This window comes from Pristiophorus japonicus, assembly GCF_044704955.1.
Source record: "Pristiophorus japonicus isolate sPriJap1 chromosome 24 unlocalized genomic scaffold, sPriJap1.hap1 SUPER_24_unloc_2, whole genome shotgun sequence".
NCBI classification, from domain to species: Eukaryota; Metazoa; Chordata; class Chondrichthyes; family Pristiophoridae; genus Pristiophorus; species Pristiophorus japonicus.
This window is the reverse complement of record NW_027250649.1, coordinates 2,768,265-2,793,019: the sequence shown is the minus strand read 5'-3', so window position 1 is coordinate 2,793,019 and position 24,755 is coordinate 2,768,265. Positions and strand designations below refer to the sequence as shown.

General features: G+C 45.6%; 1 protein-coding gene across 5 annotated transcripts; it reads right to left on the bottom strand.

Moving 5' to 3' along the window:
* Nucleotides 1–24,161, bottom strand: LOC139241229 (probable G-protein coupled receptor 139). 5 transcript variants are annotated; one of them, XR_011588826.1, is made up of 3 exons: nt 23,089–24,161; nt 15,599–15,696; nt 1–1,347 (listed from the first exon to the last, which is right to left on the bottom strand). XR_011588826.1 is itself a non-coding variant. In XM_070869887.1 (2 exons), exons 1-2 carry the CDS (start codon nt 23,117–23,119, stop codon nt 3,690–3,692), a joined length of 732 nt encoding a protein of 243 aa, XP_070725988.1. In that variant the 5' UTR covers nt 23,120–24,161; the 3' UTR covers nt 3,020–3,689. The 5 variants fall into 5 exon arrangements, 2 of the variants coding, with proteins under 2 accessions (XP_070725988.1, XP_070725987.1); XR_011588827.1 differs by lacking the exon at nt 1–1,347 and adding an exon at nt 13,456–13,831; XR_011588825.1 differs by lacking the exon at nt 15,599–15,696.
* Nucleotides 24,162–24,755: the final 594 nt, after the last annotated feature.

Here is a 24,755-nt window from a genome sequence, read left to right as displayed (position 1 = left end):
TAAAATGTCTGAAGACTTTAATAAAAAGTAAACGCAGACAGAAGCTCCATCCCCGCACTTGCTCATCACTGCCCCGCTGCTTTGTGTTAAAAAGCAGCAATGAGTTGTGCTCTGAAAGTGAGCACAATGCTCAGGTATCAGCACCACGCACCATTGGTGATGGGAAATACACAAACTATCTCTCTTCACAGAGACCCGGAGTTTGTAAACCTTCGGTTTAAAGGGCTGAATGTTCACATATCCTCCGCGTGGGCTGTAAAACTGGAGCTGATCCCCAAACACCCGAGTTGTGGGAGGTAAAAGTGAGAATTCGCCCCAGAGTGTTTAACCTTCCCTTGCAGCCATTTGCAGACCACTGACAGCCAGGAAATGGGGCGGGTGAGCTGGGCAAAGGTCTGTATTGTTTTACAGTATAATATAACCAGCTGCTGGTGTACATCAGTACTGCAGTAATACCAACATTTGAGAAACATTCGCTTCATTTCACAATTCAGCCAAGGTCTTCCGAACTGAGAGATAATTGGATCAGAGAGAAGGTCGTAAAATAAACAGGGGCCTGGAAAGCTGTCATTAAATACCCTCACCTTTCAGAGTACATAACTCACTCAGAGAATTGTGAACCTGCGGAATTCTCTGCCTGACTCCAATGACTGAGTGAATCTCTCCCACACTCAGAGAGGTGAACGGCCTCTCCCCAGTGTGAACTCGTTGGTGTATCAGCAGGTGGGATAACTGAGTGAATCCCTTCCCACACTCACAGAGGTGAACAGTCTCTCCCCAGTGTGAACTCGCTGGTGTATCAGCAGGTGGGATAACTGAGTGAATCCCTTCCCACACTCAGAGCGGTGAACGGCCTCTCCCCAGTGTGAACTCGCTGGTGTATCAGCAGGTGGGATAACTGAGTGAATCTATTCCCACACTCAGAGCGGTGAACTGCCTCTCCCCAGTGTGAACTCGCTGGTGTATCAGCAGGTGGGATAACTGAGTGAACCCCTTCCCACACTCAGAGAGGTGAACGGCCTCTCCCCGGTGTGACCTTGCCGATGTCTTTCCAGCTGGGACGGGTAGTTGAATCGTTTCCCACAGTCCCCACATTTACACAGTTTTTCTCCAGTGTGACTGCGCTTGTGTCCCTCCAGGTTGAATGATCGGCTGAAGCCTTGCCCACACACAGAGCACGTGTACAGTTTCTCCCCGCTGTGAACAGTGTTTTTTGCTTCCATGGTCAAAGGCCGAAGACTTTCAGGTCCAGATGTACAGAGTGACTGCATCAGATCTGAATGTGATGTTTGGTTTGAGCCTCTGGTGGACAAATCCTCCCCGTTTAACACACTGTAAAGTGAACTTCTGTAAAGTAAAGTGAAAGAAGAACATTAGAACATAAGAAATAGGAGCAGGAGTAGGCCATACAGCCCCTCGAGCCTGCTCCACCATTCAATAAGATCATGGCTGAACTGATCATGGACTCAGCTCCACTCGCTGCCCACACCGCATAAACCTTTACTTCCATAATCGCTCAAAAATCTGTCTATCTCCGCCTTAAGTATATTCAATGTCCCTTCTTCCACAGCTCTCTGGGACAGAGAATTCTTCTGATTTACAACCCTCTGAGAAGAAATTCCTCCTCATCTCAGTTTAAAATGGGCGACCCCTTACTCTGGTTTTAGTTTCCCCTATGAGTGGGAACATCCTCTCTGCATGCACCTTGTCAAGCCCCCTCAGTATCTTTTATGTTTCAATAAGATCACCTCTGATTCTTCTTAACTCCAATGTGTATAGGCCCAAACTACTCAAACCTTTCTTCATAAGTCAATCACCTCACCTCAGGAATCAACCTCGTGAACCTTCTCTGAACTGCCTCCAATGCAAGTATATCCTTCCTTAAATACAGAGACCAAAACTGCACGCAGTACGCCAGGTGTGGCCTCATCAATACCCTGTACAGTTGTAGCAGGACTTCTCTGCTTTTATACTCTATTTCCTTTGCAATCCCAGCTTCTTCAGTCTGTCCAGGTAACGGAAGTCCCTCATCCCTGGAGTCATTCGTAAATCTTTCCTGCACCCTCTAAAAGGCCTTCATATTCTTCCTAAACTGCGTTGCCCACAGCTGGGTCTGGATCACTGGACCCTGAAGCTGGTCCCTCACACACTGAGCCTCACGTTCACACACACTTCAGCTGGGTCTGGATCACTGGATCCTGAGCGTGGTTCCTCACACACTGAGCCTCACTTTCACACACTCTTCATCTGGGTCTGGATGACTGGACCCTGAGGCTGGTCCCTCACACACTGAGCCTCACAGTCACACACACTTCAGCTGGGTCTGGATCACTGGACCCTGTGGCAGGTCCCTCACACACTGAACCCTTACATTCACACACACTTCAGCTGTAACTGGATCACTTGACCCTGAGGCTGGTCCCTCACACACTGAGCCTCACATTCACACAGACTTCAGCTGGGTCTGGATCACTGGACCCTGAGGCTGGTCCCTCACACACTGAGCCTCACATTAACACACACTTCAGCTGCGTCTGGATCACTGGACCCTGATACCGGATATGCAGCGAATGAGTTAGGACAATGGCGGGGTTTTCCTGCAGAAAGTGAGCCTCAGTATATTTTTGGTGAAGGAGAGCTCGATGAAAGCGACACTATGCTCACAAGGTTAGAATCACATTGCCGTCACAGTGCCCAATCTGACCTGTGGTCACAGATATCTGACAGCAGGCAATGGCCACCTGGGTCATTTCTTCCTGAGAAGAGTCTGCAGCTGTCCACACACCGTGCTACTGGTTCTCATTGCCAGTGGTGTTGTTACTCTGCAAACACCATTGTACATAGACAGCGGGAAAGGGGACTCGCTGCTGGAAACACCACCGTTCACAGACACCAGGACAATGGACTCACGTCCGCAATCAACATCACTTCAGTTCCAATAAATTCCACAGAGCCGCAGTTGATGGAGAAGCTGTTCGTGAACTGGAGAATGTAAAATTTCAAAGACAATACAAGCTGATTGATATAATGATCTGTTTATTATTCTCCAGGCATTTCCACACACAAAAACCAACACAGTTATCATTCACTTCCTGATATTCTTCAACTATTAAATCGAAAGGCGTATTCTTCTCTTACACTTCCCTGGGATAACCCACATGTTCTGATGTTCATCCGGCAATAAACATTCCATGGTCACAACATCCTAACCCTCAATGCTGGGACTTGTATCTCTTTGTGTCCATAAGCATGATTTAATCCAATTAAACTGCTACCGCTATTATAACCCACTATCTACATAATGCTCTTCTACCTTGTTCACAGACACTTACATAGGAAACCGCAGGCCTTGTCAGATATTGCCCAGTGTTATGTCTGAAGAAGCCTGGGCCTGAGTTGCAGCCTGCTGAGGTTCAGGTAAAATATATCTCAGGATACGATATGTGATGTAATGCAGATCTAATGTTGGGAATTGCTCTGAACTTTTCTTTCCTGAACTAAATTAAATAATATTCTCAGAGGATACTTCAACACATTTTTCAGCTCATCTCTGAATTTAGTCTGGGTTACTGCATAAATACACGTGTTTGTACAGCAGCTCAAAAGCAGCAGCATGTAGCTGTAAAGTCTGCAATATACATCGGGTCATTGAAACCTGTAGAATAATAGTGCTTTGTAATTCGCATTAATCAGAAATATATCACATACGTCATCCAGAGCAGTATGAAGTTACCGGATATAGCAAAGAGTAAGATGATGGATTTCCTTCGGTTCTCCATCTCCGGATCATTGTGATTCACATCATTCTTGCTGCCCATCAGCCTCGTGCGGACTCTGCTGGCCGCCAAATTGTATCCTACAGTCAGAGCATTGAGCAGCAATATCAGGAATATTGGGAGCAGTGGAGTTAAACTGCGGTTAATCCAGCCAAATGCTACCCAAGCAGTTACAGTGTAATACTCGGGTTTTTCATGCCAGCCCCAGGGTACATTGTCGATTGTAATGTAGGGTTCAAAAGTAAAGAACCAGGCCATGTTTTTGATACAGAACAGCAGGCACACGGTTCCTATAACCAGGGATGCAGTTTTCTCGGTGCAATATTTAGTCCTCAGCTTCTGGCAACAAATGGTAACAAAACGATCGAAAGTGAAAGCGTTTGTAAACCACACAGAAATATCGGTGACTGTGCGCATCAGCGCTATGAGGAAAGAACACACAGATGTGATGAGCAGGAAGGTAGTCGGGAAATAGTAATCATTAATCCGAACAAGTATCACATCAGTGATAATGACCAGTAGATCCGCCGCTGCCATGGTCACCAGGTAGCGAGTGATACATCTGGAGAGACCGCTCTTTCCCCGGGACAGGATCACAATCGTCACAACATTAGCTGTAAAATGGAAACACTCAGTAACAGGGAATCAGCCGTCAGGTTACAGCAAGGGAGCCAGTTACACAGGATTTGGTGTGAAATGAACTTTACTGCAGGATCTGGGGACTGGAACTGAACTCTTTACCGCTGCTAGAATTGTCTAGCAGAACAGGATTTTAACATACAATTGCAATGTTAAATATCTGTGAGTGTGGGGTAAATACGCGAAAATAAACGACTTCACAAAGTTTATAGAATGTACAAATAGACTCTGGAAATTTCCTCGGAGCTGTTATCCTTCTGCCACTGCAACCTCGTAGAAAGTGGTGTAGAAATCCACCGGAAATCCGAGTAAACTACTGGCCATTTAAATGAATGAATAAATGGACAGTGTGAGAATGAGTTATGGATAATTGCTCAAAGTAGCAGTTCAGTGACAGAGTAAGAAATGAACAGTTAACGAATTGAAAATAAGTCATGAATGGTCAATCCTAAATTGGGAGATGTTTGGCGAGCGGTGAGAATGAAGCCTGACCGAAATGCAGTGAAAGCTAAAGGGAACAACCGAGGCTGAGAAAAAGTGCGGGATTTGGGTCCGTGGACAGGAAAGGGGAGCGGATACAAGGTGTGGGCACGAAATGGCTCAGAGTTCTCAAATTGTATTCGCAGACTGGAGGCTATGAGTAAAGACCTTTGGACAAACTACTGTCAAACACCACGATAATAGGGGAGTTGGTATGTTTCAACTCAACCAAGTTGCAACAGTTATGTTTATATTCCACCAGATGAACATTTAATCTGATCAACTGACTTCTTGGCTGGAAGTCTCAGGTCTTTACATTGGTGCCTTGCACAGTGCAACCCCGCCCCCCCCCCCATCTGGACAAACTCCAACAATAACCTCAAGGGGGAGAAGTTCCGATGTGATCATAAAACAAACAAACTTATCTTGCACCTTCTTCTGTGATCCTAGGAAAAATATACATTCCAAAGTACACAATGGCACAAGGGCCATATTCTTCACCTCGGTTTTGACGCCTCTAATAATGAAGCAAACCTCAGAGGGAGTTGTGGATGTAGATCTCCAGACCACAGCAAAGATACAGTACAAGTGACAATAGAGGCTGCAGTCCAGCCCAGGAGATACCTGCCGAGATTCAGCTTCAGAAAGGCTCCGTGGTAAGGTCTAAGCTCTGAATTAGCAGAATCCATCTTTAATATTAATCCAACATATAACAATATGGGGAATCTGTTTCTCTGGTGAGAAAGACTGGTCGAAAGTACATCCCAGCGGATGTGGGACATTATATGTACCTGAGCTTCCAGCGCAATCCACCAACAATGTAAGATATGCTCAGAAGTGTTTGATTCAGATTCCATTGATGTGCAGGATAGTGTGACACATATCAATTTTTCCAACTTGATATACGCAAAGAGCTCCATTTGTTCATTTGTAAAGAAATAGAGTCAGACAGAGTGTGAGAGAGAGAATACATATGCAAAAGAAACATCTGCACTGAAGAGATATCATGAGCAAGATAAGGCGGCTGGTGTAGAAATAATTAACTGCATTCCCGTTAAACTGTGTTTAGACTATACAGTCTTAGCTGGAAATTAAATCACATGAGTATATAAGATTAATATAATTAAATATGAGTGTGTGGTATGTGGTGGGTGGGGGCGGGGAGGGTGTAGTTACCATGGATACAGAATATAGTGAACATCTGCGGAGAAAGACGGATGAAGTAACTCTGAATCAAATACAAGAGATGGGACGTCCTGTGCTTTTTACACGATGAACCGCTGCAGTCCGTGTGGTGACGCTGCTCCATAGAGTTGTTAGGTGGTGAGTTGCATGAAATAATGGCGAAGATGTGAGGAGATAATATTTCCGACTGGACTTTGCAAATGGCCAAATCTGTCAGTAATTTATGTATCTGAACAATACAGCCTCATAAGAGTTGCTAAAATCATTTCCCGTATTCAGTTTTTCTCAAACCACTTAATTGATTCAAAAATTGGAATATTATTTCAACAACAACAATAATTTGTACTTATATAGTGCCTTTAACGGTGGAAACCTTCCCGAGGCGCTACACAGGAGTATTCTAAGACGAAACAAATATATTTGGCACCGAACCAGATAAGTGCAAATTACGGCAGATAACCAAAAGCTTGGTCAGAGGTAGGTTATAAGCACTTTCTTCAAGGAAGAAAGGGAGGTAGAGAGGCGGTGAGGATTTAGGGAGGCTGTTCCAGAGCTCAGGGCTCGGACATCTGAAGGCACGGCCACCAATGGTTGAGCAGTTGTAATCAGGGATGCACAAGAGGATTGAATTTGAGGAGCACAGACATCTTGGGGGGGTTGCGAAGTTAAAGCAGATTACAGAGATAGGGAGGGACGAGGCCATGGAGGGATTTGTACACAGAATGAGAATTTTGAAATCGAGGTACTGTTGAACCGGGATCAAAGTAGGTTAACGAGCACAGGGGTGATGGGTCAGTGGGATTTCGTGCGAGATTGGACATGCACTGGCGAGTTTTGAACGACCTCAAATTTGAATCGGGTAGAATGTAGGAGGTCAGCCAGGAGTGTGTTGGAACTGTACAAACTAGAGCTAACATAGGCATGGATGAGTATTTCAGCAGCAGAGGAGCTGAGGCAGCGGTGGCTACGGGCAATGTTATGGAGTTTATGCCGCAGATATGTGGCCTGAAGATCATTTCACGTTCTAATAGGATACCTCGATTGCGAACTGTCTGGTGCAGTCACAGACAGAAGCACGGGAGAGGGAGAGAACTGATGGTTCGTGAACAGTTTGTGGTGGGAACAAAGGGAATGTTGTCGGCCTTCCCAATATTTAATTAGAGAAATTTGCTGCTCATCCAGTACTGGATGTCGGACCAGCAGTCTGCCAATTTAGAGAACTTGGAGGTGTCGAGAGAAGTGGTTGTGTGGAAGAGCTTGGTATCATCAGCGTACATGTGCGTTGGAGAGGGGGGAGATCGCTGAGGCAGGCCGATAAAAGACCCAACGCGGCGGCAGTTCGGGGAGTGCATTGGAAAGGCGGGAGATCGCTGAGGCAGGCCTATAAAAGGCTTGTGCAGCTGCTGCGGGTTGAGAAGGCAAAGCAGAAGTAGAAAGAAAACGAAAGGTGACGTCACAGCCAAGGGGGTAAGTGATTGACTGGTGATTGGTAAGTAGCTTTCCTTTTCTTTTCTATTTCAGTAAGTAACCATCAGCATTGTTGTTGCCAAATTAAGTTAATCTAGGGGTTAAGTGATGGCAGGAGAGCTCGGACACGTGTTATCCTCCTCCTGTACTGTGTGCGAAATCAGGGACGCCTCCGGTGTGACGAACCACGTTGCGGAAATGGAGCTGCGGGTGGATTCACTCTGGAGCATGCATGTTGCTGAGAATGATGTGAATAGCACTTTTAGTGAGTTGGTCTTATCGCAAGTAAAGAGACCACAGCTAGATAGGGAATGGAAGACCAACAGGAGGAGCGGTGCAAGGAAGGTGGTGCAGCGGTCCCCTGCTGTCGTCGCCCAGCAAAACAGATACACCGCTTTGAGTACTGTTGGCGGGGATGACTCATCAGGGGACAGCATGGCACCGTGGCTGGCTCAGCTGCACAAGAGGGCAGGAAAAAGTGTGGGAGAGCAATAGTGATCGGGATTCGATTGTAAGGGGAATAGATAGGCGTTTCCCTGTTGCCTCCCTGGTGAAAGGGTCAAGGAGGTCAAGGGCACAAGGAGTGCAGGACATTCTGAAAAGGGAGGGCGAACAGCCAGTTGTCGTGGTACACATAGCTACCAAAGATATAGGTAAAAAACGGGATGAGGTCCTACGAGATGAATTTAAGGAGCTAGAAGTTAAATATAAAAAAGTAGGACCTCAAAAGTAGTAATCTCAGGATTGCTACCAATGCCACGTGCTAGTCAGAGTAGGAATCGCAGGATAGCTCAGATGAATACATGGCTTGAGCAGTGGTGCAGCAGCGAGGGATTCAAATTCCTGGGACATTGGAACCGGTTCTGGGGGAGGTGGGACCAATACAAACCGAACGGTCTGCACCTGGGCAGGGCTGGAACCAATGTCCGCCGGGCAGTTTTTTTTGTGCTATTTGCGATTTAAACTAATATGGCAGGGGGGGTGGGAACCTATGCAGGGAGACAGAGGGGACTAAAATGGAGACCGAAGCAAAAAATAGAAAGGCGAAGAGTAAAAGTGGAGGGCATGGAAACCCAAGGAAAAAAACAAAAAGGGCCACATTACAGCAGAATTCTAAAGTGTCAAAGTATGTTAAAAAGACAAGCGTGAAGGCTTTGTGCCGACATGCGAGGAGTATTCGGAATAACGTGGACGAATTAACTATGCAGATAGCAGTTAACGGGTATGATTGGCATCAAGGAAACATGGCTCCAGGGTGACCAAGGCTGGGAACTCAACATCCAGGGATATTCAGCATTTAGGAAGGATAGACAGAGAGGAAAAGGAGGAGGGGTGGCGTTGCTGGTTAAAGAGGAAATTAATGCAATCGTAAGGAAAGACTTTGGCTTGGATGATGTGGAATCGTTATGGGTAGAGCTGCGGAATATCAACTGGCAGAAAACGCTGGTGGGAGTTGTGTACAGGCCACCAAATAGTAGAAGAGAGGTTGGGGACAGCATCAAACAAGAAATAACGGCTGTGTGCACTAAAGGTACAGCAGTTATAAGAACACAAGAACATAAGAACATAAGAATTAGGAACAGGAGAAGGCCATCTAGCCCCTCGAGCCTGTTCCGCCATTCAACAAGATCATTGCTGATCTGGCCGTGGAATCAGCTCCACTTACCCGCCCGCTCCCCATAACCCTTAATTCCCTTATTGGTTAAAAATCTATCTGCCTGTGATTTGAATACATTCAATGAGCTAGCCTCAACTGCAACATTGGGCAGAGAATTCCACAGATTCACAACCCTCTGGGAGAAGAAATTCCTTTTCAACTCGGTTCTTAATTGGCTCCCCCGTATATTGAGGCTGTGCACCCTAGTTCGAGTCAACCCGACCTGAGGAAACAACCTTTCTGCCTCAATCTTGTCTATCCCTTTCATTATTTTAAATGTTTCTAAAATATCACCCCTCATCCTTCTGAACTGCAACGAGTAAAGACTCAGTCTCCTCAATCTATCATCATAAGGTAACCTCCTCATCTCCGGAATCAGACGAGTGAATCGTCTCAGTACTCCCTCCAAATCTAGTATACCCTTCCTTAAGTAAGGTGACCTAAACTGCACGCAGTACTGCAGGTGCGGCCTCACCAATACCCTGTACAGTTGCAGCAGGACCTCCCTGCTTTTGTACTCCATCCCTCTCGCAATGAAGACCAACATTCCATTCGCCTTCCCGATTACGTGCTGCACCATGGGCGACTTTAATTTACATGTAGATTGGGCTAACCAAACTGGCAGCAATGCGGTGAAGGAGGATTTCCTGAAGTGTATTAGAGAATGTTTTCTTGACCAATATGTCGGGGACTCTACGAGAGAGCTGGCCATCCTAGACTGGGTGACGTGTAACGAGAAGGGACAAATTAGCACTGTTGTTGTGCGAGGTCCCTTGGGGAAGAGTGACCATAATATGGTAGAATTCTTTATTAAGATGGAGAGTGACACAGTTAATTCAGAAACTAGTGTCCTAAACTTAAGGAAAGCTAACTTCGACGGCATGAGGTGCGAATTGGCTAGAATTGACTGGCAAATATTACTTAAAGAGCTGACGGTGGATAGGCAATGGCAAACATGTTTCGATCACATGGATGAACTTCAACAGTTGTACATCATTGTCTGGAGTAAAAATAAAAAAGGGAAAATAGCTCAACCGTGGCTAACAAGGGAAATTAAGGATAGTGTTAGATCCAAGGAAGAGGCATATAAATTGGCTAGAAAACACAGCAAACCTGAGGACTGGGAGAAATTTAAATTCAGCAGAGGAGGAAAAAGGGTTTAATTAGTAGGGGGAAAATAGAGTACGAGAGGTAGTTTGCCGGGAACATAAAAACTGACTGGAAAAGCTTCTATAGATATGTGAAGAGAAAAAGATTAGTGAAGACGAACGTAGGCCCCTTGCAGTCGGGATCAGGTGAATTAATAATGGGGAACAAAGAAATGGCAGACGAATTGAAGAAATACTTTGGTTCTGAGTTCACGAAGGAAGACACTAATGACCTTCCGGATGTACTAGGGGAGCGAGGGTCTAGTGAGAAGGTGAAACTGACGAATATCCTTATTAGGCAGGAAATTCTGTTGGGGAAGTTGATGGGATTGAAGGCCGATACATTCGCGGGGCCTGATTGTCTGCATCCCAGAGTACTTAAGGAGCTGGCCCTCGAACTAGTGGATGCATTCGTGATCATTTTCCAACGGTCCATCGACTCAGGATCAGTTCCTATGGACTGGAAGATAGTAAATGTAACACCACTTTAAAAAAAAAGGGAGAGAGAAAACGGGTAATTATAGAGCAGTTAGTCTGATATCAGTAGTGGGGAAAATGTTAGAGTCAGTTATTAAGGATGAAATAGCAGCACATTTGGAGAGCGGTGACAGGATCGGTCCAAGTCAGCATGGATTTGTGAAAGGGAAATCATGCTTGACAAATCTTCTGGATTTTTTTGAGGATGTAACTAGTAGAGTGGACACGGGAGAACCAGTGAATGTGCTGTATTTGGACTTTCAAAAGGCATTTGACAAAGTCCAACATTGGAGATTGGTGTGCAAAATCAAAGCATATGGTATTGGGGGTAATGTACTGGCGTGGATAGAGAATTGGTGGGCAGACAGGAATCAGAGAGTCGGGATAAACGGGTTCTTTTTGGAATGGGAAGCAGTGACGAGTGGAGTGCCACAGGGCTCAGTGCTCGGACCCCAGCTCTTTACATTACACATTAATGTTGGATGACGGAATTGAGTGTAATATCTCCAAGTTTGCAGATGACACTAAACTGGGTGGTGGTGTGAGCTCTGAGGAGCATGCTAAGAGGCTCTAGATTTATTTGGACAGGTTCGGTGAGTGGGTAAATGCATGGCAGATGCAGTATAATGTGGATATATGTGAGGTTCTCCACATTGGTGGCAAAAACACGAGGGCAGAGTATTATCTGAATGGTGGCAGATTAGGAAAAGGGGAGGTGCAACGAGACCTGGGTGTCATGGTTCATTAATCATTGCGAGTTTGTATGCTGGTGCAGCAGGCGGTGAAGAAGGCAAATGCCATGTTGGCCTTCTTAGCTTGGGGATTTGAATCGAGGAGCAGGGTGGTCTTACTGCAATTGTACAGGGCCTTGGTGAGGCCTCACCTGGAATATTGTGTTCAGTTTTGGTCTCCTTATCCGAGGAAGGATGATCTTGCTATTGAGGGAGTGCAGCGAATGTTCACCAGACTGATTCCAGGGATGGCAGGACTGACATATGAGGAGAGACTGGATCAACTGGGCCTTTATGCACTGGAGTTTAGAAGGATGCGAGGGGATCTCATAGAAATGTATAAGATTCTGACGGGACGGGCAGGTTCGATGCGGGAAGAATGTTCCCGATGTTGAGGAAGTATAGAACCAGGGGACACAGTCTTAGCATAAGGGTTAGGCCATTTAGGACTGAGATGAGGAGGAACTTCTTCACTCAGAGAGTTGTTAACCTGTGGAATTCCTTCCGCAGAGAGTCGTTGATGCCAGTTCATTTGATATATTCAAGAGGGAGTTAGATATGGCCCATATGGCTAAAGAGATCAAAGGGTATGGAGAGAAAGCGGGAAAGGGGTACTGAGGTAAGTATCAGCCATGGTCACATTGAATGGTGATGCAGGCTCGAAGGGCCGAATGGCCTACTCCTGCAACTATTTTCTATGTTTCTATGTTTTCCTCGATAAGTACCGTCCATTTTTAAAAGGATTTCAAACCCGAAATTTAAATCTCCTTTACTGCAGTGAAACTTTCTCGTAATTTAAAATCATTATCAACATAGAGTGTCTTCTATCTCTTTTCCAATAATCACATTTTGAAACAAAGCCAAAATTTTACTTTGACCATTATGAAAGTTCAGCTTTCATTGGTTAATTATCCTCCAATTAAAACAAAGTCTTTTTCACAGCCAGTATCAACTAGTATCCAGTAAGTTACGTATTTTTCCATTTAAATCTCCTTTCTTCAAATAAGTTTTTGTATCTAACAAATATTTTACACAGAGGGCTGTGTCTCCACGAATTTGTTAATTTAAACTATATAAGACAACGCAAACAATTTTTTCCCCAACTAGGCATTCATTTTTGCAGCTTTAGCTTTTGCTAAAATCAAGCTGTCCTTTGTGAACTTAATACAGCTTATATTATGTTTCTTCCACCAACTTAATCAACAGTCAAGAAAGCTTCTACGCAAACACGTTCATAACGTCAGACATTCACAGTAAAATTTCATTCAATACAGCTTATCCTATGTCTCTTTCCAGGAATTTAAGGCATGCCATTTTTCGTCTAGGTGCGTTTACCGCTCTACCAGATTTCCTGTACTGATTCGAAGCCCTTGGACCCCTCTAACGTCCTGCCATGCTAACAATACTGCTTGCCTCCCTAATCTGATTCCTCCACAATTAAAGTGTTTACGTTTAATTTTTTCGTCTTTCCTGCTAGCATTTATTTTGGGGACCCTTTTGGTCCATATCTCAGAGACCCTATTGGTCTTCATTGTTTCCCACTGACCAGTTTTTTTCTAAATATCCTGCCCCCCCCCACTTTCGGTTGTATTTCTTATTTTTCAGCCAATGCAACTATCCCCTAACTAGGTTTTCTTGCATCCGTGGTTCGCTGTACATTTGTCCGACAGACAACCCCCTTCTAGTTCTTTGTACAGATAATCTCCTTCCCCGTCAATGCTACAGCTGCAGCTGGTAAAAATACACACTCACTGCCATTGCTAGCTGCCACATTATTAAGTTCAGAGAGTCTGCAACCAGCTCGCAGCGCCAATTGTTGTGGTAAAAGGAAGACTTCTCTTCCTTAAGGCGGACTTCCCTGATATAGGCAATCGCCACTTCGCCCTCACCCTACGTATAATGACCACGGAATCAAACAAACGAAAGCTTCTGATTCACTGGTTTTATTATTCTAATATGCTCCGGAAATGTTCTGCTGAACACCTCGTAGTACAAGAGTTCGACAAGCATAGTTATACGATTTTTCGATATGTGCAACCCTCCTACAAAACCGATTGGGCTACGGCTCAGACTGGCTCTGAGTGGTTCTCCCCCACCGGTCCATCTCGCATCACATGTTTCTCTTCGAGAATGGCTTCAACTTTGCTTCAGTTTCTCTTGATGTGTTGATTGATCTTGCTTCCCAGGGTATGGCATCTTTCTAGGATTTTGATTCTCCACTGCCCTTGTGTTTCAGTACTGAGTGTATGTTTTCATCTTCTATTTTCTGTGCTGAGGGTCAATGCAAAGTTGGCTACTTCTGATGGTTCATTAATCATCAGGTATTGCTGCATCCCTCTGATTAACCCAATGTAAGCGAATGTATAAGCGTGCTTTGCATACATAAGCGAGTTTTACATAATCGGTCAATATTACAATCCATAGCGTAAGACAGAGGAACTCCCGGTTCCTCAGAATCTTCTAATTCCCTAATGCTTCTTACTCAAGTGTACTTTTCCCCCCCTTACAATCGCCCCTAATGGCCATTGGCAATATGCCCAAGCTATGCCACTTCCCAATTAATTCCTCATTGGTGAGCTTCCAGGGTTGTTCTTTCCCTTCGTAGCTCTACCTCCCGAGCTGCAGAACCTAACTGTTGGCTTCCCCATCAAGGTTGTTCTAAATAAGTCCTTTCTGCTAGACAGTCTATAATTCTCTTTATTCAATGTTTTATCTATAGTTCTGGCTAGCGTCTGCCTCCAATGTCACAATGACGAGTCAAGTTCCTACTGTCTCCATCGTTTGACACTGATCAGGAAACAGGGACCCGTTCTATTGGTCCAAAAGACAATGGGGGGCAGAGTCTGATGGGGCGACCAGTGCCTGCAACAGCCACACTAAGATTTAAGAATTTAAAATAAACATAATTGTAAAACCCGTCATTGTTCCTACACTAAATTAAGCTTTATCTGACAATTTAAATGTCGTGTCTCATTTCAGTACATGCAGTACAAGCTCGTTATGATTGTTCTCCTTCAAAGTGGAGCAGGACGAGCGCTGTTTTTATGGGACACGCTAATGATCACCCTGTGAAAACAGTAGACATCAAACACACGGCAAAAAGTAGATAAATATTTCTTGATACTTGTTAATTTTCACCACAAAGATCCATTTCCGTCCTAATAGAAAGCCGGCTATTAAAAATTGGACACGGGCTGTAATGGAACTCTAGTTTTGACAGGAAACATTGCTTTGACTTTTTATTTTTTTAACAATAAATGTCCCAGGAATTTTCATCACCTCCTTCATCTCTGTCCTGAATTTAGTTTGTGTAGCTGCATAAATACATGTATTTGTACATGAACTCAAATACATGAGCATAAAACCAGTTTCAGCGGCAATATAAGAAGGGGCGGAAAAATCGCCTCGGTAATGCACGGTGGTTTTCAATTTGGTATTTAAACCAGTAACAATAGTTGTCAGCCACAACAGTACAAAACTGCCTGATATAGTGAACAATAAAATGATGGATCTCCTTCGGTTCTTCATCTCTGGATCGCTCTGATTCTCATTGCCATGACCCCGGAGTACCCTGCGGGCTCTACTGGCCACTAAAATACGCCTAACTATCAAACAATTAAACAGTAATATCAGAGCAAATGCAAGCCAATTAAAACAAGCATTTTGCATCCAGGTCAACACTACACCTAGAGGCGATGAAAAAAAGTTCACTCTTGTGCTGCAACCCCACTGAACATTGTTAATTATTCTCTCAGGTCCATATCCAAACCAGAAAAGGAGGCTCTTTAAACTGATCACGACAGAGAAAGATGTTATAACCGCGGCCGCAGTTCTGACTGTGCAATACTTTGCTTTAAACTTCTCGCAGCATATCGATACAAATCGGTCAAATGTGAACGAGACTGTAAACCACACCGACCAATACAAGGCTACACATTGCAAGTATATAACCATCTTACAAACGACAGTGTAGGACAGGAATGAATGTGGGAAATGATAACGTAAAATGCGGTTCACTAATATATTGATGATCATCACCAGTAAATCTGCTGTTGCCATGGCGACCATGTACACAGAGACACATTTGCAAAGGCCGCAATTTCCCCTGAGGAGAATCATGATTGTCAGTAGGTTCGCTGTAAGAAAGAGGGACAAGCTGTCAGTAACGAAATCACCCAGGTAAATCTCACAGCATATTGTGGGGCAATGTTCAGATCTGTCCCTACTTTATCGCTAATGTAGGCGAGGAGTGAGGACATTTTAATTAAAACATTCAACAAAGAGCGACTGGAAATCCGCCGTCGTTCCTGCATAATTCAGTTAAGAATTAAATATAATTCACGGCAATGAATGGAATACTGAAATAAAACATTCAGCTGAGTAAAAAAGCCAAACGCTGCCGACCTGAGCTGATGCATCTCCCTGAGCTGTAATTATTTCTCAAAATACCTTTCAAGGTCCCGTGTTGGAAGCAGGTTGTTGCAGTTCGAGGAATTATCAACTTAATGCAAACAGAGAACAAAGGTGCAAATGGGATGACGAGTATCAGCACTGATCAAAGCGTTCTCTCGTGAACTCTATACTGTTGGAGGGGACGGGGAATCAGCGTCATCCTCCATCGGTATAGGGCGGGAATGCTGAGGGGCCGATGGAAATGACTTTCCGAGCACAACGGCGCTTCACGGGCCCCGCTGACTGGTAGGATTCCCGCTGAAATTCACCAGCTGATCCCAACGAATAAATGACTGCAATTAGGACATTCTCGGAATCTGTTACATGTTCATTTCGAGTGAGATAGTCAACAGGTACAAGGCAACATGACATTATTGACTTACCGGGAATGCCAAAGGCTGCGAGAATATGGTAGTAAATGTCCCTTATCTGTACAATTGTTGGCCGCACCATTCTTTTGAAGACTTGAGTGGATTTTGTGCGGCGTTACGATTCCAACTGGAGTGTATCTGAGCTCCATCAATGCTCTCCCTTTATAGAACATTGTCCGTCCCAGTGACAAAATCCGGTTACACAAGCATTGGCGTTAGTTACAGTCACTTAGCAAACAAGTGGAAAAGTACCGCTTCAGTGCAATGGGGACATTGAACAGCTCAGTTCATGAAACTGCTACTGTTAAAATCAATGAACGGAAAGTAATCGCAGAGGGTGCAATTTGTGTACGAGCCATAAACCCTGATGGGAAGAACCCCCACCCCTCCCCCGTGTATTGCATTAGGTTGTTGGAGCCTGAAAATAATTCGTTACAAACTCAAATCAACGAATACATAATTAAAATCGGTTGTGTACTGTGGAAGGACAATGCTCTCACATTAATGGTGGTGATCCTACTCTAACATTACTGGTGGTGGCCCTACTCTAACATTACTGGTGGTGACCCTACTCTAACATTACTTGTATTGACCCTACTCTAACATTACTGGTGGTGACCCTACTCTAACGTTACTTGCGGTGACCGTACTCTAACATTACTGGTGGAGACCCTACTCTAACATTACTGGTGGTGACACTACTCTAACATTACTGGTGTTGATCCTACCCTAACATTACTGGTGGTGACCCTACTCCAACATTACTGGTGTTGATCCTATCCTAACATTACTGATGGTGATCCTACTCTAACATTATTGGTGTTGATCCTATCCTAACATTACTGGTGGTGACCCTACTCTAACATTACTGGTGGTGACACTACTCTAACATTGCTGGTGGTGACCCTACTCTAACATTACTGGTGGTGACACTACTCTAATATTACTGGTGTTGATCCTACCCTAACATTACTGGTGGTGACACTACTCTAACATTACTGGTGTTGATCCTACCCTAACATTACTGGTGGTCACCCTACTCTAACATTACTAATGGTGATCCTACTCTAACATCACTCGTGGTGACCCTACTCTAACATTACTGGAGTTGATCCTACCCTAACATTACTAGTGGTGACCCTACTGTCACATTACTGGTGGTGATCCTACTCTAACATTACTGGTGGTGACACTACTCTAACATTACTGGTGGTGACCCTACTATAACATTACTGGTGGTGACCCTACTCCTCTAACATTACTGGTGGTGACACTACTCTAACATTACTGGTGGTGACCCTACTCTAACATTACTGGTGGTGATCCTACTCTAACATTACTGGTAGTGACCCTACTCTAACATTACTGGTGGTGAATCTACTCTACATTACAGGTGGTGACCCTACTCTAACATTACTGGTGGAATCAACTGAGTGAAAGTTCTCGGAATTGCCTCCAAAGCAAGTATGTCATGTCATAAATATGGAAACCAAAACGGCACGCAGTATTCCAGGTGTGGCCGCACCAATACCTTGTATAGCTGTAATAAGACTTCCCTGCTTTTATACTTCATCCTCTTTGCAATAAAGGCCAAGATTCCATTGGCCACCTGATCACTTGCTGTACCTGCATACTATACTTTTGTGTTTCATGCACAAGTACACCCAAGTCCCGCTGTACTGCAGCACTTTGCAATCTTTCTGCATTTAAGTAATAAATTCCTCTTTGATTTTTTTTCTGTCAAAGTGCACGAGCTCACATTTTCCAACATTTTACTCGATCTGTCAAATTTTGCCCACTTACTTAACCGGTCTATGTTCTTTTGCAGATTTTTTGTGGCCTCCTCATATATTGCTTTTCCTCCCACCTTTTGTTCGTCAGCAAACTTGGTTACACTCAGTCCCTTCTTCCAAATCGTTCATATAGATTGTAAATAGTTGGGGTCCCAGCACTGATCCCTGTGGCACCCCACTGTTACTCGTTGCCAACCAGAGAATGGACCATTTATCCGAACTCTCTCTTCTCTGTTAGTTAGCCAATCCTCTATCCATGCTAATATATTATCCCCAACCCAGTGAATGTTATCTTATGTGGCACTTATATTACGTGGCACCTTGTCAAATGCCTTCTGGAAGTCCAAATATACCACATCCACTGGTTCTCCTTTATCCACCCTGTTCGTTACATCCTCAAAGAGTTCCAGCAAATTTGTCAAACATGACTTCCTCTTTCATAAATCCATGCTGACTCTGCCTGACCGAATTTTGATTTTCCAAATTGCTTCTTTAATAATGGACTCCAACATTTTCCCAACCACAGATGTTAGGCTAACTCGTCTATAGTTTCCTGGTTTTTGCCTGACTCCTTTTTTAAATAGGGCGTCACGTTTGCAGTTTTCCAATCTGCTGGGACATCACCAGAATCCAGGGAATTTAGGTAAATTACAACCAATGCATCCACTATCCGTGCCGTTACTTCTCTTAAGACCCTAGAATGCAAGCCATTCGGTCCAGGGGATTTATTGCCTTTAGTCCCATTATCTTACTGAATTAACACCTCCTTAGTGATTGTGATTGCGGTAAGTTCCTCCCTTCCTATAGCCCCTTGACTATCCATTGGAATAATGTTACTGTCCTCTACCATAAAGACGTGTTCGCCGCTATGCTGCACCTCACAATCAACAAGCTCCCCGCTGGAGTGGAAATAAACTACAGAACCAGTGGGAAGCTACTTAACCTATGCCGCCTCCAGGCCAGGTCCAAGATCACCCCAACCTCTGTCGTGATCTGCACTATATGGACGACGCCTGCGTCTGCGCACATATTGAGGCTGAACTCCAGGATATAATCAATGTATTCACTGAGGCATATGAAAGCATCGGCCTTAAACTTAACATCCGTAAGACAATGGTCTTCCACCAGCCTGTCACCGCGGCACAGCACTGTCCTCCAATCATCAAGATACACAGCGCGGCCCTCGACCACGTGGATCATTTCCTATATCTCGGGAGCCTCATCAACAAAGGCAGACATTGATGCGGAGATTCAACATCGCCTCCAGTGCGCAGTGCAGTCTTCGGCCATTTGAGGAAAAGTGTGTTTGAAGACCTGGCCCTCAAATCTACCACCAAGCTCATGGTCTACAGGGCTGTAGTAATACCCGCCCTCCTGTATGGATCTGAGGCATGGACGATGTATAGAAGGCAACTCAAGTCGCTGGAGATATATCACCAACGATGTCTCCGCAAGATCCTGCAAATCCCCTGGGAGGACAGGTGCACCAACATCAGTGTCCTCGACCAGGCTACTATCCCCAGTATTGAAGCACTGAGCACACTCGATCAGCTTCGCTGGGCAGGCCACAAAGTTCGCATGCCAGATACGAGACTCCTGAAGCAAATGCTTTATGCGGAGCTCCATCTTGGTAAACGAGTCAAAGGTGGGAAGCGGAAACGTTAAGGACATCCTCAAAGCCTCCCTGGTAAAGTGTGACTTCACCACTGACACCTGGGTGACCCTGCGCAAAGACCTCCCAAGGTAGAGAAAGTGTATCGGGGAGGGCGTTGAGCTCTTCGAATCTCAATGTAAAGAGCGTGAAGAGGTCGAGTGCAGGCAGCGGAAGGAGCGCATGGCAAACCAGGCCCACCGACCCCTTCACTTGACGAATATCTGTTCCACCTGTAACAGGGCCTGAGGCTCTCGTATCGGACTGTTCAGCCATCAAAGAACTCACTTTGGGAGTGGAAACAAGTCTTCCTCGAGTCCGAGGGACTGCCGATGATGATGAGAGACGGACACAAAATATTTGTTCAGAGTTTCTGCCATTTCTATGTTCCCCATTACTAATTGCCCGGTCTCATCCTCGAAGGGACCAACATTTACTTCAGCCACTCTCTTCCTTTTTATATACGTTTAGAAACTTTTGCTATCTGTTTTGATATGTGTGTTGAAGTTTAATCTGTGCCTCTCAGTTTATGTTATGTTAGTCTGGGATTTTATCTGTACCTGTTTGTTCCTGTTACTTAATTGTGTGTTTTAGACAGTACCTGTCAGTTCCTGAGTGTGGAATTTACTCTGTATCTGCCCGTCTCTGGTATGTGAACGTGAGAATCAATTTTATTTTTTACCTGTATTTCTCTGATATGTGAGTGAAGATTATGACTTCTATATGTATTTTTCTGATGTGTGTGTGTGGGTTTTACTCTGCCCCTATCAGATTCTGCGATGCAAGTAACAATTTTACTTACTGCCTTTCATTTTCCGATATGTGCCCATGGGATTTACACTTTACCTGTCACTCTCTGATATGTAAGTGGGGATTTTATTCTGTTACTGTCACTTTCAAATATGTGGGTATGTGTTGTATACTGTATCTGTCAGTCTATGGTACAGGAATGTGGGTTTTATTCTGCACCTGTCATCTTCTGGTATGTTCGGGGGGTTAAATACTGAATCCATCAGATTCTGAAACGTGAATATGGCTTTTGCTCTGTACCCATCAGCTTCTGATATGCGAGGGTGGTTTATAGTTTCTGTTTGACATTTTTTCTGATAGATGATTGTCTTTTATTCTCTACCTGCCAGTTTCTGGCAAGTGAGTGTGGGTGTTTAATGTACCTGTCAGTGTGATCTGTTTCAATGGCGAAACAGCATCTGATTCTGCTGCTCCATGTGGCGGTAAGATTCACAATATAACTCTGCCACTTCGAATCACTGTGGGACTGACAGCTTCTGCTGCCTGTGACAATACGATTGAGGCCAGTTCTGTGTTTTTGTGCTCTGCGAGTGATAATCGACTTACTGTGTGTGAGAAGGAACTGCCTGCACTGTACCTTGTGTTCCGGTTAGATGAAAGATCACATTTGTTCAGTCAGGTTGAAGAATTTTGATCTGAGAATACTAATACAAGAACATTATTAGTTCTAGGATATGGATGCAGGAGAGAATATGATGTATCTGAGGGAGCGACAATGTATCTCTCGATCACCAGCAACACGGTTCTGGAGAATTCAGCTCACCGAAACAATATAACCCATCTTTAAAATATCATACCCCACACTCCTCTCCTGGTACCTGCAATAGATGCACTTTGTGAAACTCCCCACATCCTCACTGTCAGGCTGTGTTTCCACTGCTCACTGTCCAAGAACAACAGACACGGTGAGATTGGAAGTGAATCAGGAACATTCACTTCTGATTTGGGGAAAGAAAGCAGCAATGATTTGAAAGAGCGAGGTGATTTACTTTCTCTATTACCTTACAATGACGACACACAGCCCGAGAATGGCCTCTCCCTTCCCCCACACACACTACACACTGAGACAGGTTCTTGCTCCAGTCTGCCTCTTACACACAGCCCTCGACTCCCCCTGAACTCCCCCCGGACGCAATGCCGATCTCTGAGCCCATCTGCGGACACGCTCCCAAAGCGCTGCGCTGCTGTAAGGAGGCTGCCTATCTCTGTCTTACGCCGGGGCCGTGGTGTCTCCATTCCTGGCTGTTTAAACGATCTTCTTCAACTCACTGAGTGAATGGTGATCACAGACAGGGCTGGGGGAGGGGAGAGCGCATCTGCTCTTCTGCTCACTTAAAATCGACACAGTGGGCGGGGCTGAACCGTGCATGCGCAGCTCTCTGCACTAATTCTGTGATGTATGTCGCACTCAATTCACTGACTCCACACGGTCTGGTGTTATAGTATCTGCTGTGACCTTAGTCCTTTATTGTGTAACTCCAGAATGCCTCCCAGGTGTGTGGGCAGCCTTTTATACTCTGGCTTGCAGGTACTTTCAGGTCTCCCACCACAGCGCCCTCTGTGGCGCACCATTATACTTATACATTTAATGTACCTGGGCAATACAGAACATCTCGGCGACAAGGATACGGACGAATTTCACGCAACCATGGCTACTCTGGGCTCTTTAAAGGATTTTACTGTGGCAAATTATTGGGAGGACTTTAGGGAAAGGCTGGAGTACTACTTCACAGCAAATGACCTGATGGGTAACACGGATGCACTGAGAGAGAAGTGTAAGATGATATTACTTTCCAGCTGTGGCGATGAGGTTTACTATCTCATCAGGGATTTGCTGGCACCCGAGAGCGCCAGGGACAAGTCATATTAGGAGCTGGTCGCACTCATTCGTGACCAACTTAAACCGAAGGAGAGCATCCTTACGGCCCGGCACAAATTCTACCACCACTGCAGACCTGAGGACCAGGATGTCACCAAATATGCTGCATACCTCAGGGGACTCGCGGCACCGTGTGATTTTGGCACACACCTTGTTGACGCGTTGCGAGACGTTTTTATCATGGGGATTGGCCATGAGGAGCTCCTCACAGGCTGCCAGCCACTGAACCTACAGTCACCCTGAAGCAAGCCATCACCATCAGCCGGGCGTTTATGACCTCGACTTGCAGCATCAAGCAGATGATCAACACAGTCTCGAACCCGACAGATACTATCCACAGGATAGCACCCACCACAGACAAAACTGCAGAACGTGGCTCTGCCCAGGGCAGAGAGCACGGATCTCAGGCTCCTGAAACTCCGATTCTGCCAAGGGGATCTAATCGAGCAGCAGCATGCTGGCGCTGCGGAGGAAGACATGAGGCTCACCAGTGCAGATTTCTGGAGTACACATGCAAAACCTGCCACACGAAAGGCCACATTCAGCGTTTGTGCAAAAGACACCTGACTCACCGTGTGGCTGAGGAGATGGTAGAGGGTCCATTTTCCAGCGAGGAGCAGGCAGAAGAATACGAGGCGTTGTTTGGACTGTATACGTGTACCGACGATTCAGCCCCAGTGATTATGGAAGTCAAGATTAACGGAGCCCCCGTGAGTATGGAAGTGGATACTGGATCGGGTTCGTCGTTGATGAGTCAGGAAACTTTTGAAAATCTGTAGGTCAACCCAGCTGCACGACCCAAGCTAGTCCCGGCGAAGCTGCGCATCTACACCAAGGCAGAGCGGAGGTGCAGGTATCTCACCGGGGCGAGACGTACGGTTTACCTTTGTGAGTGATTGCAGGCGGTGGGCCGACGCTTCTCGGCAGAAGATGGATGGGGAAGGTCCTTTGGAGCTGGGAAGACTTCATTCCTCCACAGACCGCTGTCCCCCGGCTTCCCAAAGAGCAGCGCCGACCGAGCTGGAGGAGAAAGAAGCAGTTTATTGGCAGTCTAAATCCCCACACAGACGACAGCAGGTCAGAACTCCTGACCTAAAGCAATCCTGCAGCCTCAGCCTCCACAGACGAGCAGACCCTGGAAGAGCAGTTTTTCAAGTGCGGGCCGATCGCTGAGGTGCGAGCCGGCGATGCACTGCGGACAATAAATGGGAGGTCCATCGATGGCCGACAAGTCCGGTGGGGGCCCTCGCAGATAAAGAGTCGCGCGGTGGTCACGGCTACGGTGGAGGCCAGGAGAGTGGCGGCAGTTACTGGGACAGGAGCGGAGGCCACAGGAGAGGCGGCAGTTGCTGGCACAGCGGCAGTTACAGCGGCAGGAGCGGAGACTGCAGCGGCGGCGGAGGCTACGGCGGCGGCCGGAACGACTCGGGAGAATGCGATTACTCGGGTGGGTGCAGGAGCCAGAGCAAATGCAGGAACCACAGCAGAGGATACGGCAGCAATCACATGGATCGAATTCCAAGTGCCAAATTCAAGATCGGATTGTTTTGGCCGTTTTCTTTCCTTCTTTCTTCGTTATTCCTTCTACACTAGAGAGATAAATGGCAGGCCAGCGAGCTCAAGATGGTAGCAGCAGAGCTCTGCAAAGAACAAAGGCAAGCAGTACAACTAAAATGGCGGCGCCAAAGGGAAGCCTCGTGGGAATCACAAGATGGCGTCTTAAAAGGGAAATGCACCCGGAGCCTTAAAATGGCCTTACACCGTTGGCGGAGTCCATAAAAAAATGTTGTCAGGCAAGAGCGAGTCCAAATGTGTAATGTGATTTGTATGATGATGTGATTTAGGATTAGAAGTGATATTTTGATGCTGAATGGTTACTGTGTTTAAAATGATGGATATGAATGATTTACGAAAAGAGTTAATACCACGAGATACAAGTAAAAGGGCTAATGGATCCGTGACTAACATGCCTAAGGGGCCAATGTGATTTTCGATTTTACGTGATTCATGCAAGAATTCAGCGGCTGCCGATGAGCCACCAAGGCGACGACTGAGAACAGAGGCAATGCGTCAGTTGTGATACCCTGTTTCAGTGCAGCCCATACCTCGGGCGAAAAGGGGCAGTACTCTGCCACCGTACCTCACCCCGTGGAGCTGGGATTAAATAACTGTTCAGTGCACCTGCAACCATTTGACATACCATCTGCACAACTTATCATACAAATGTATTGTCTATGTA

Bases quoted from the DNA above. Each gene is read 5' to 3' on its own strand.
- LOC139241229 (XM_070869886.1), bottom strand. From the start codon at position 23,119: ATGGACCCTCTACCATCTCCTCAGCCACACG. The intron at 15,697-23,088 runs GTGAGTCAGGTG...TCTTTCTTACAG, and splicing joins ACCATCTCCTCAGCCACACG to CGAACCTACTGACAATCATG.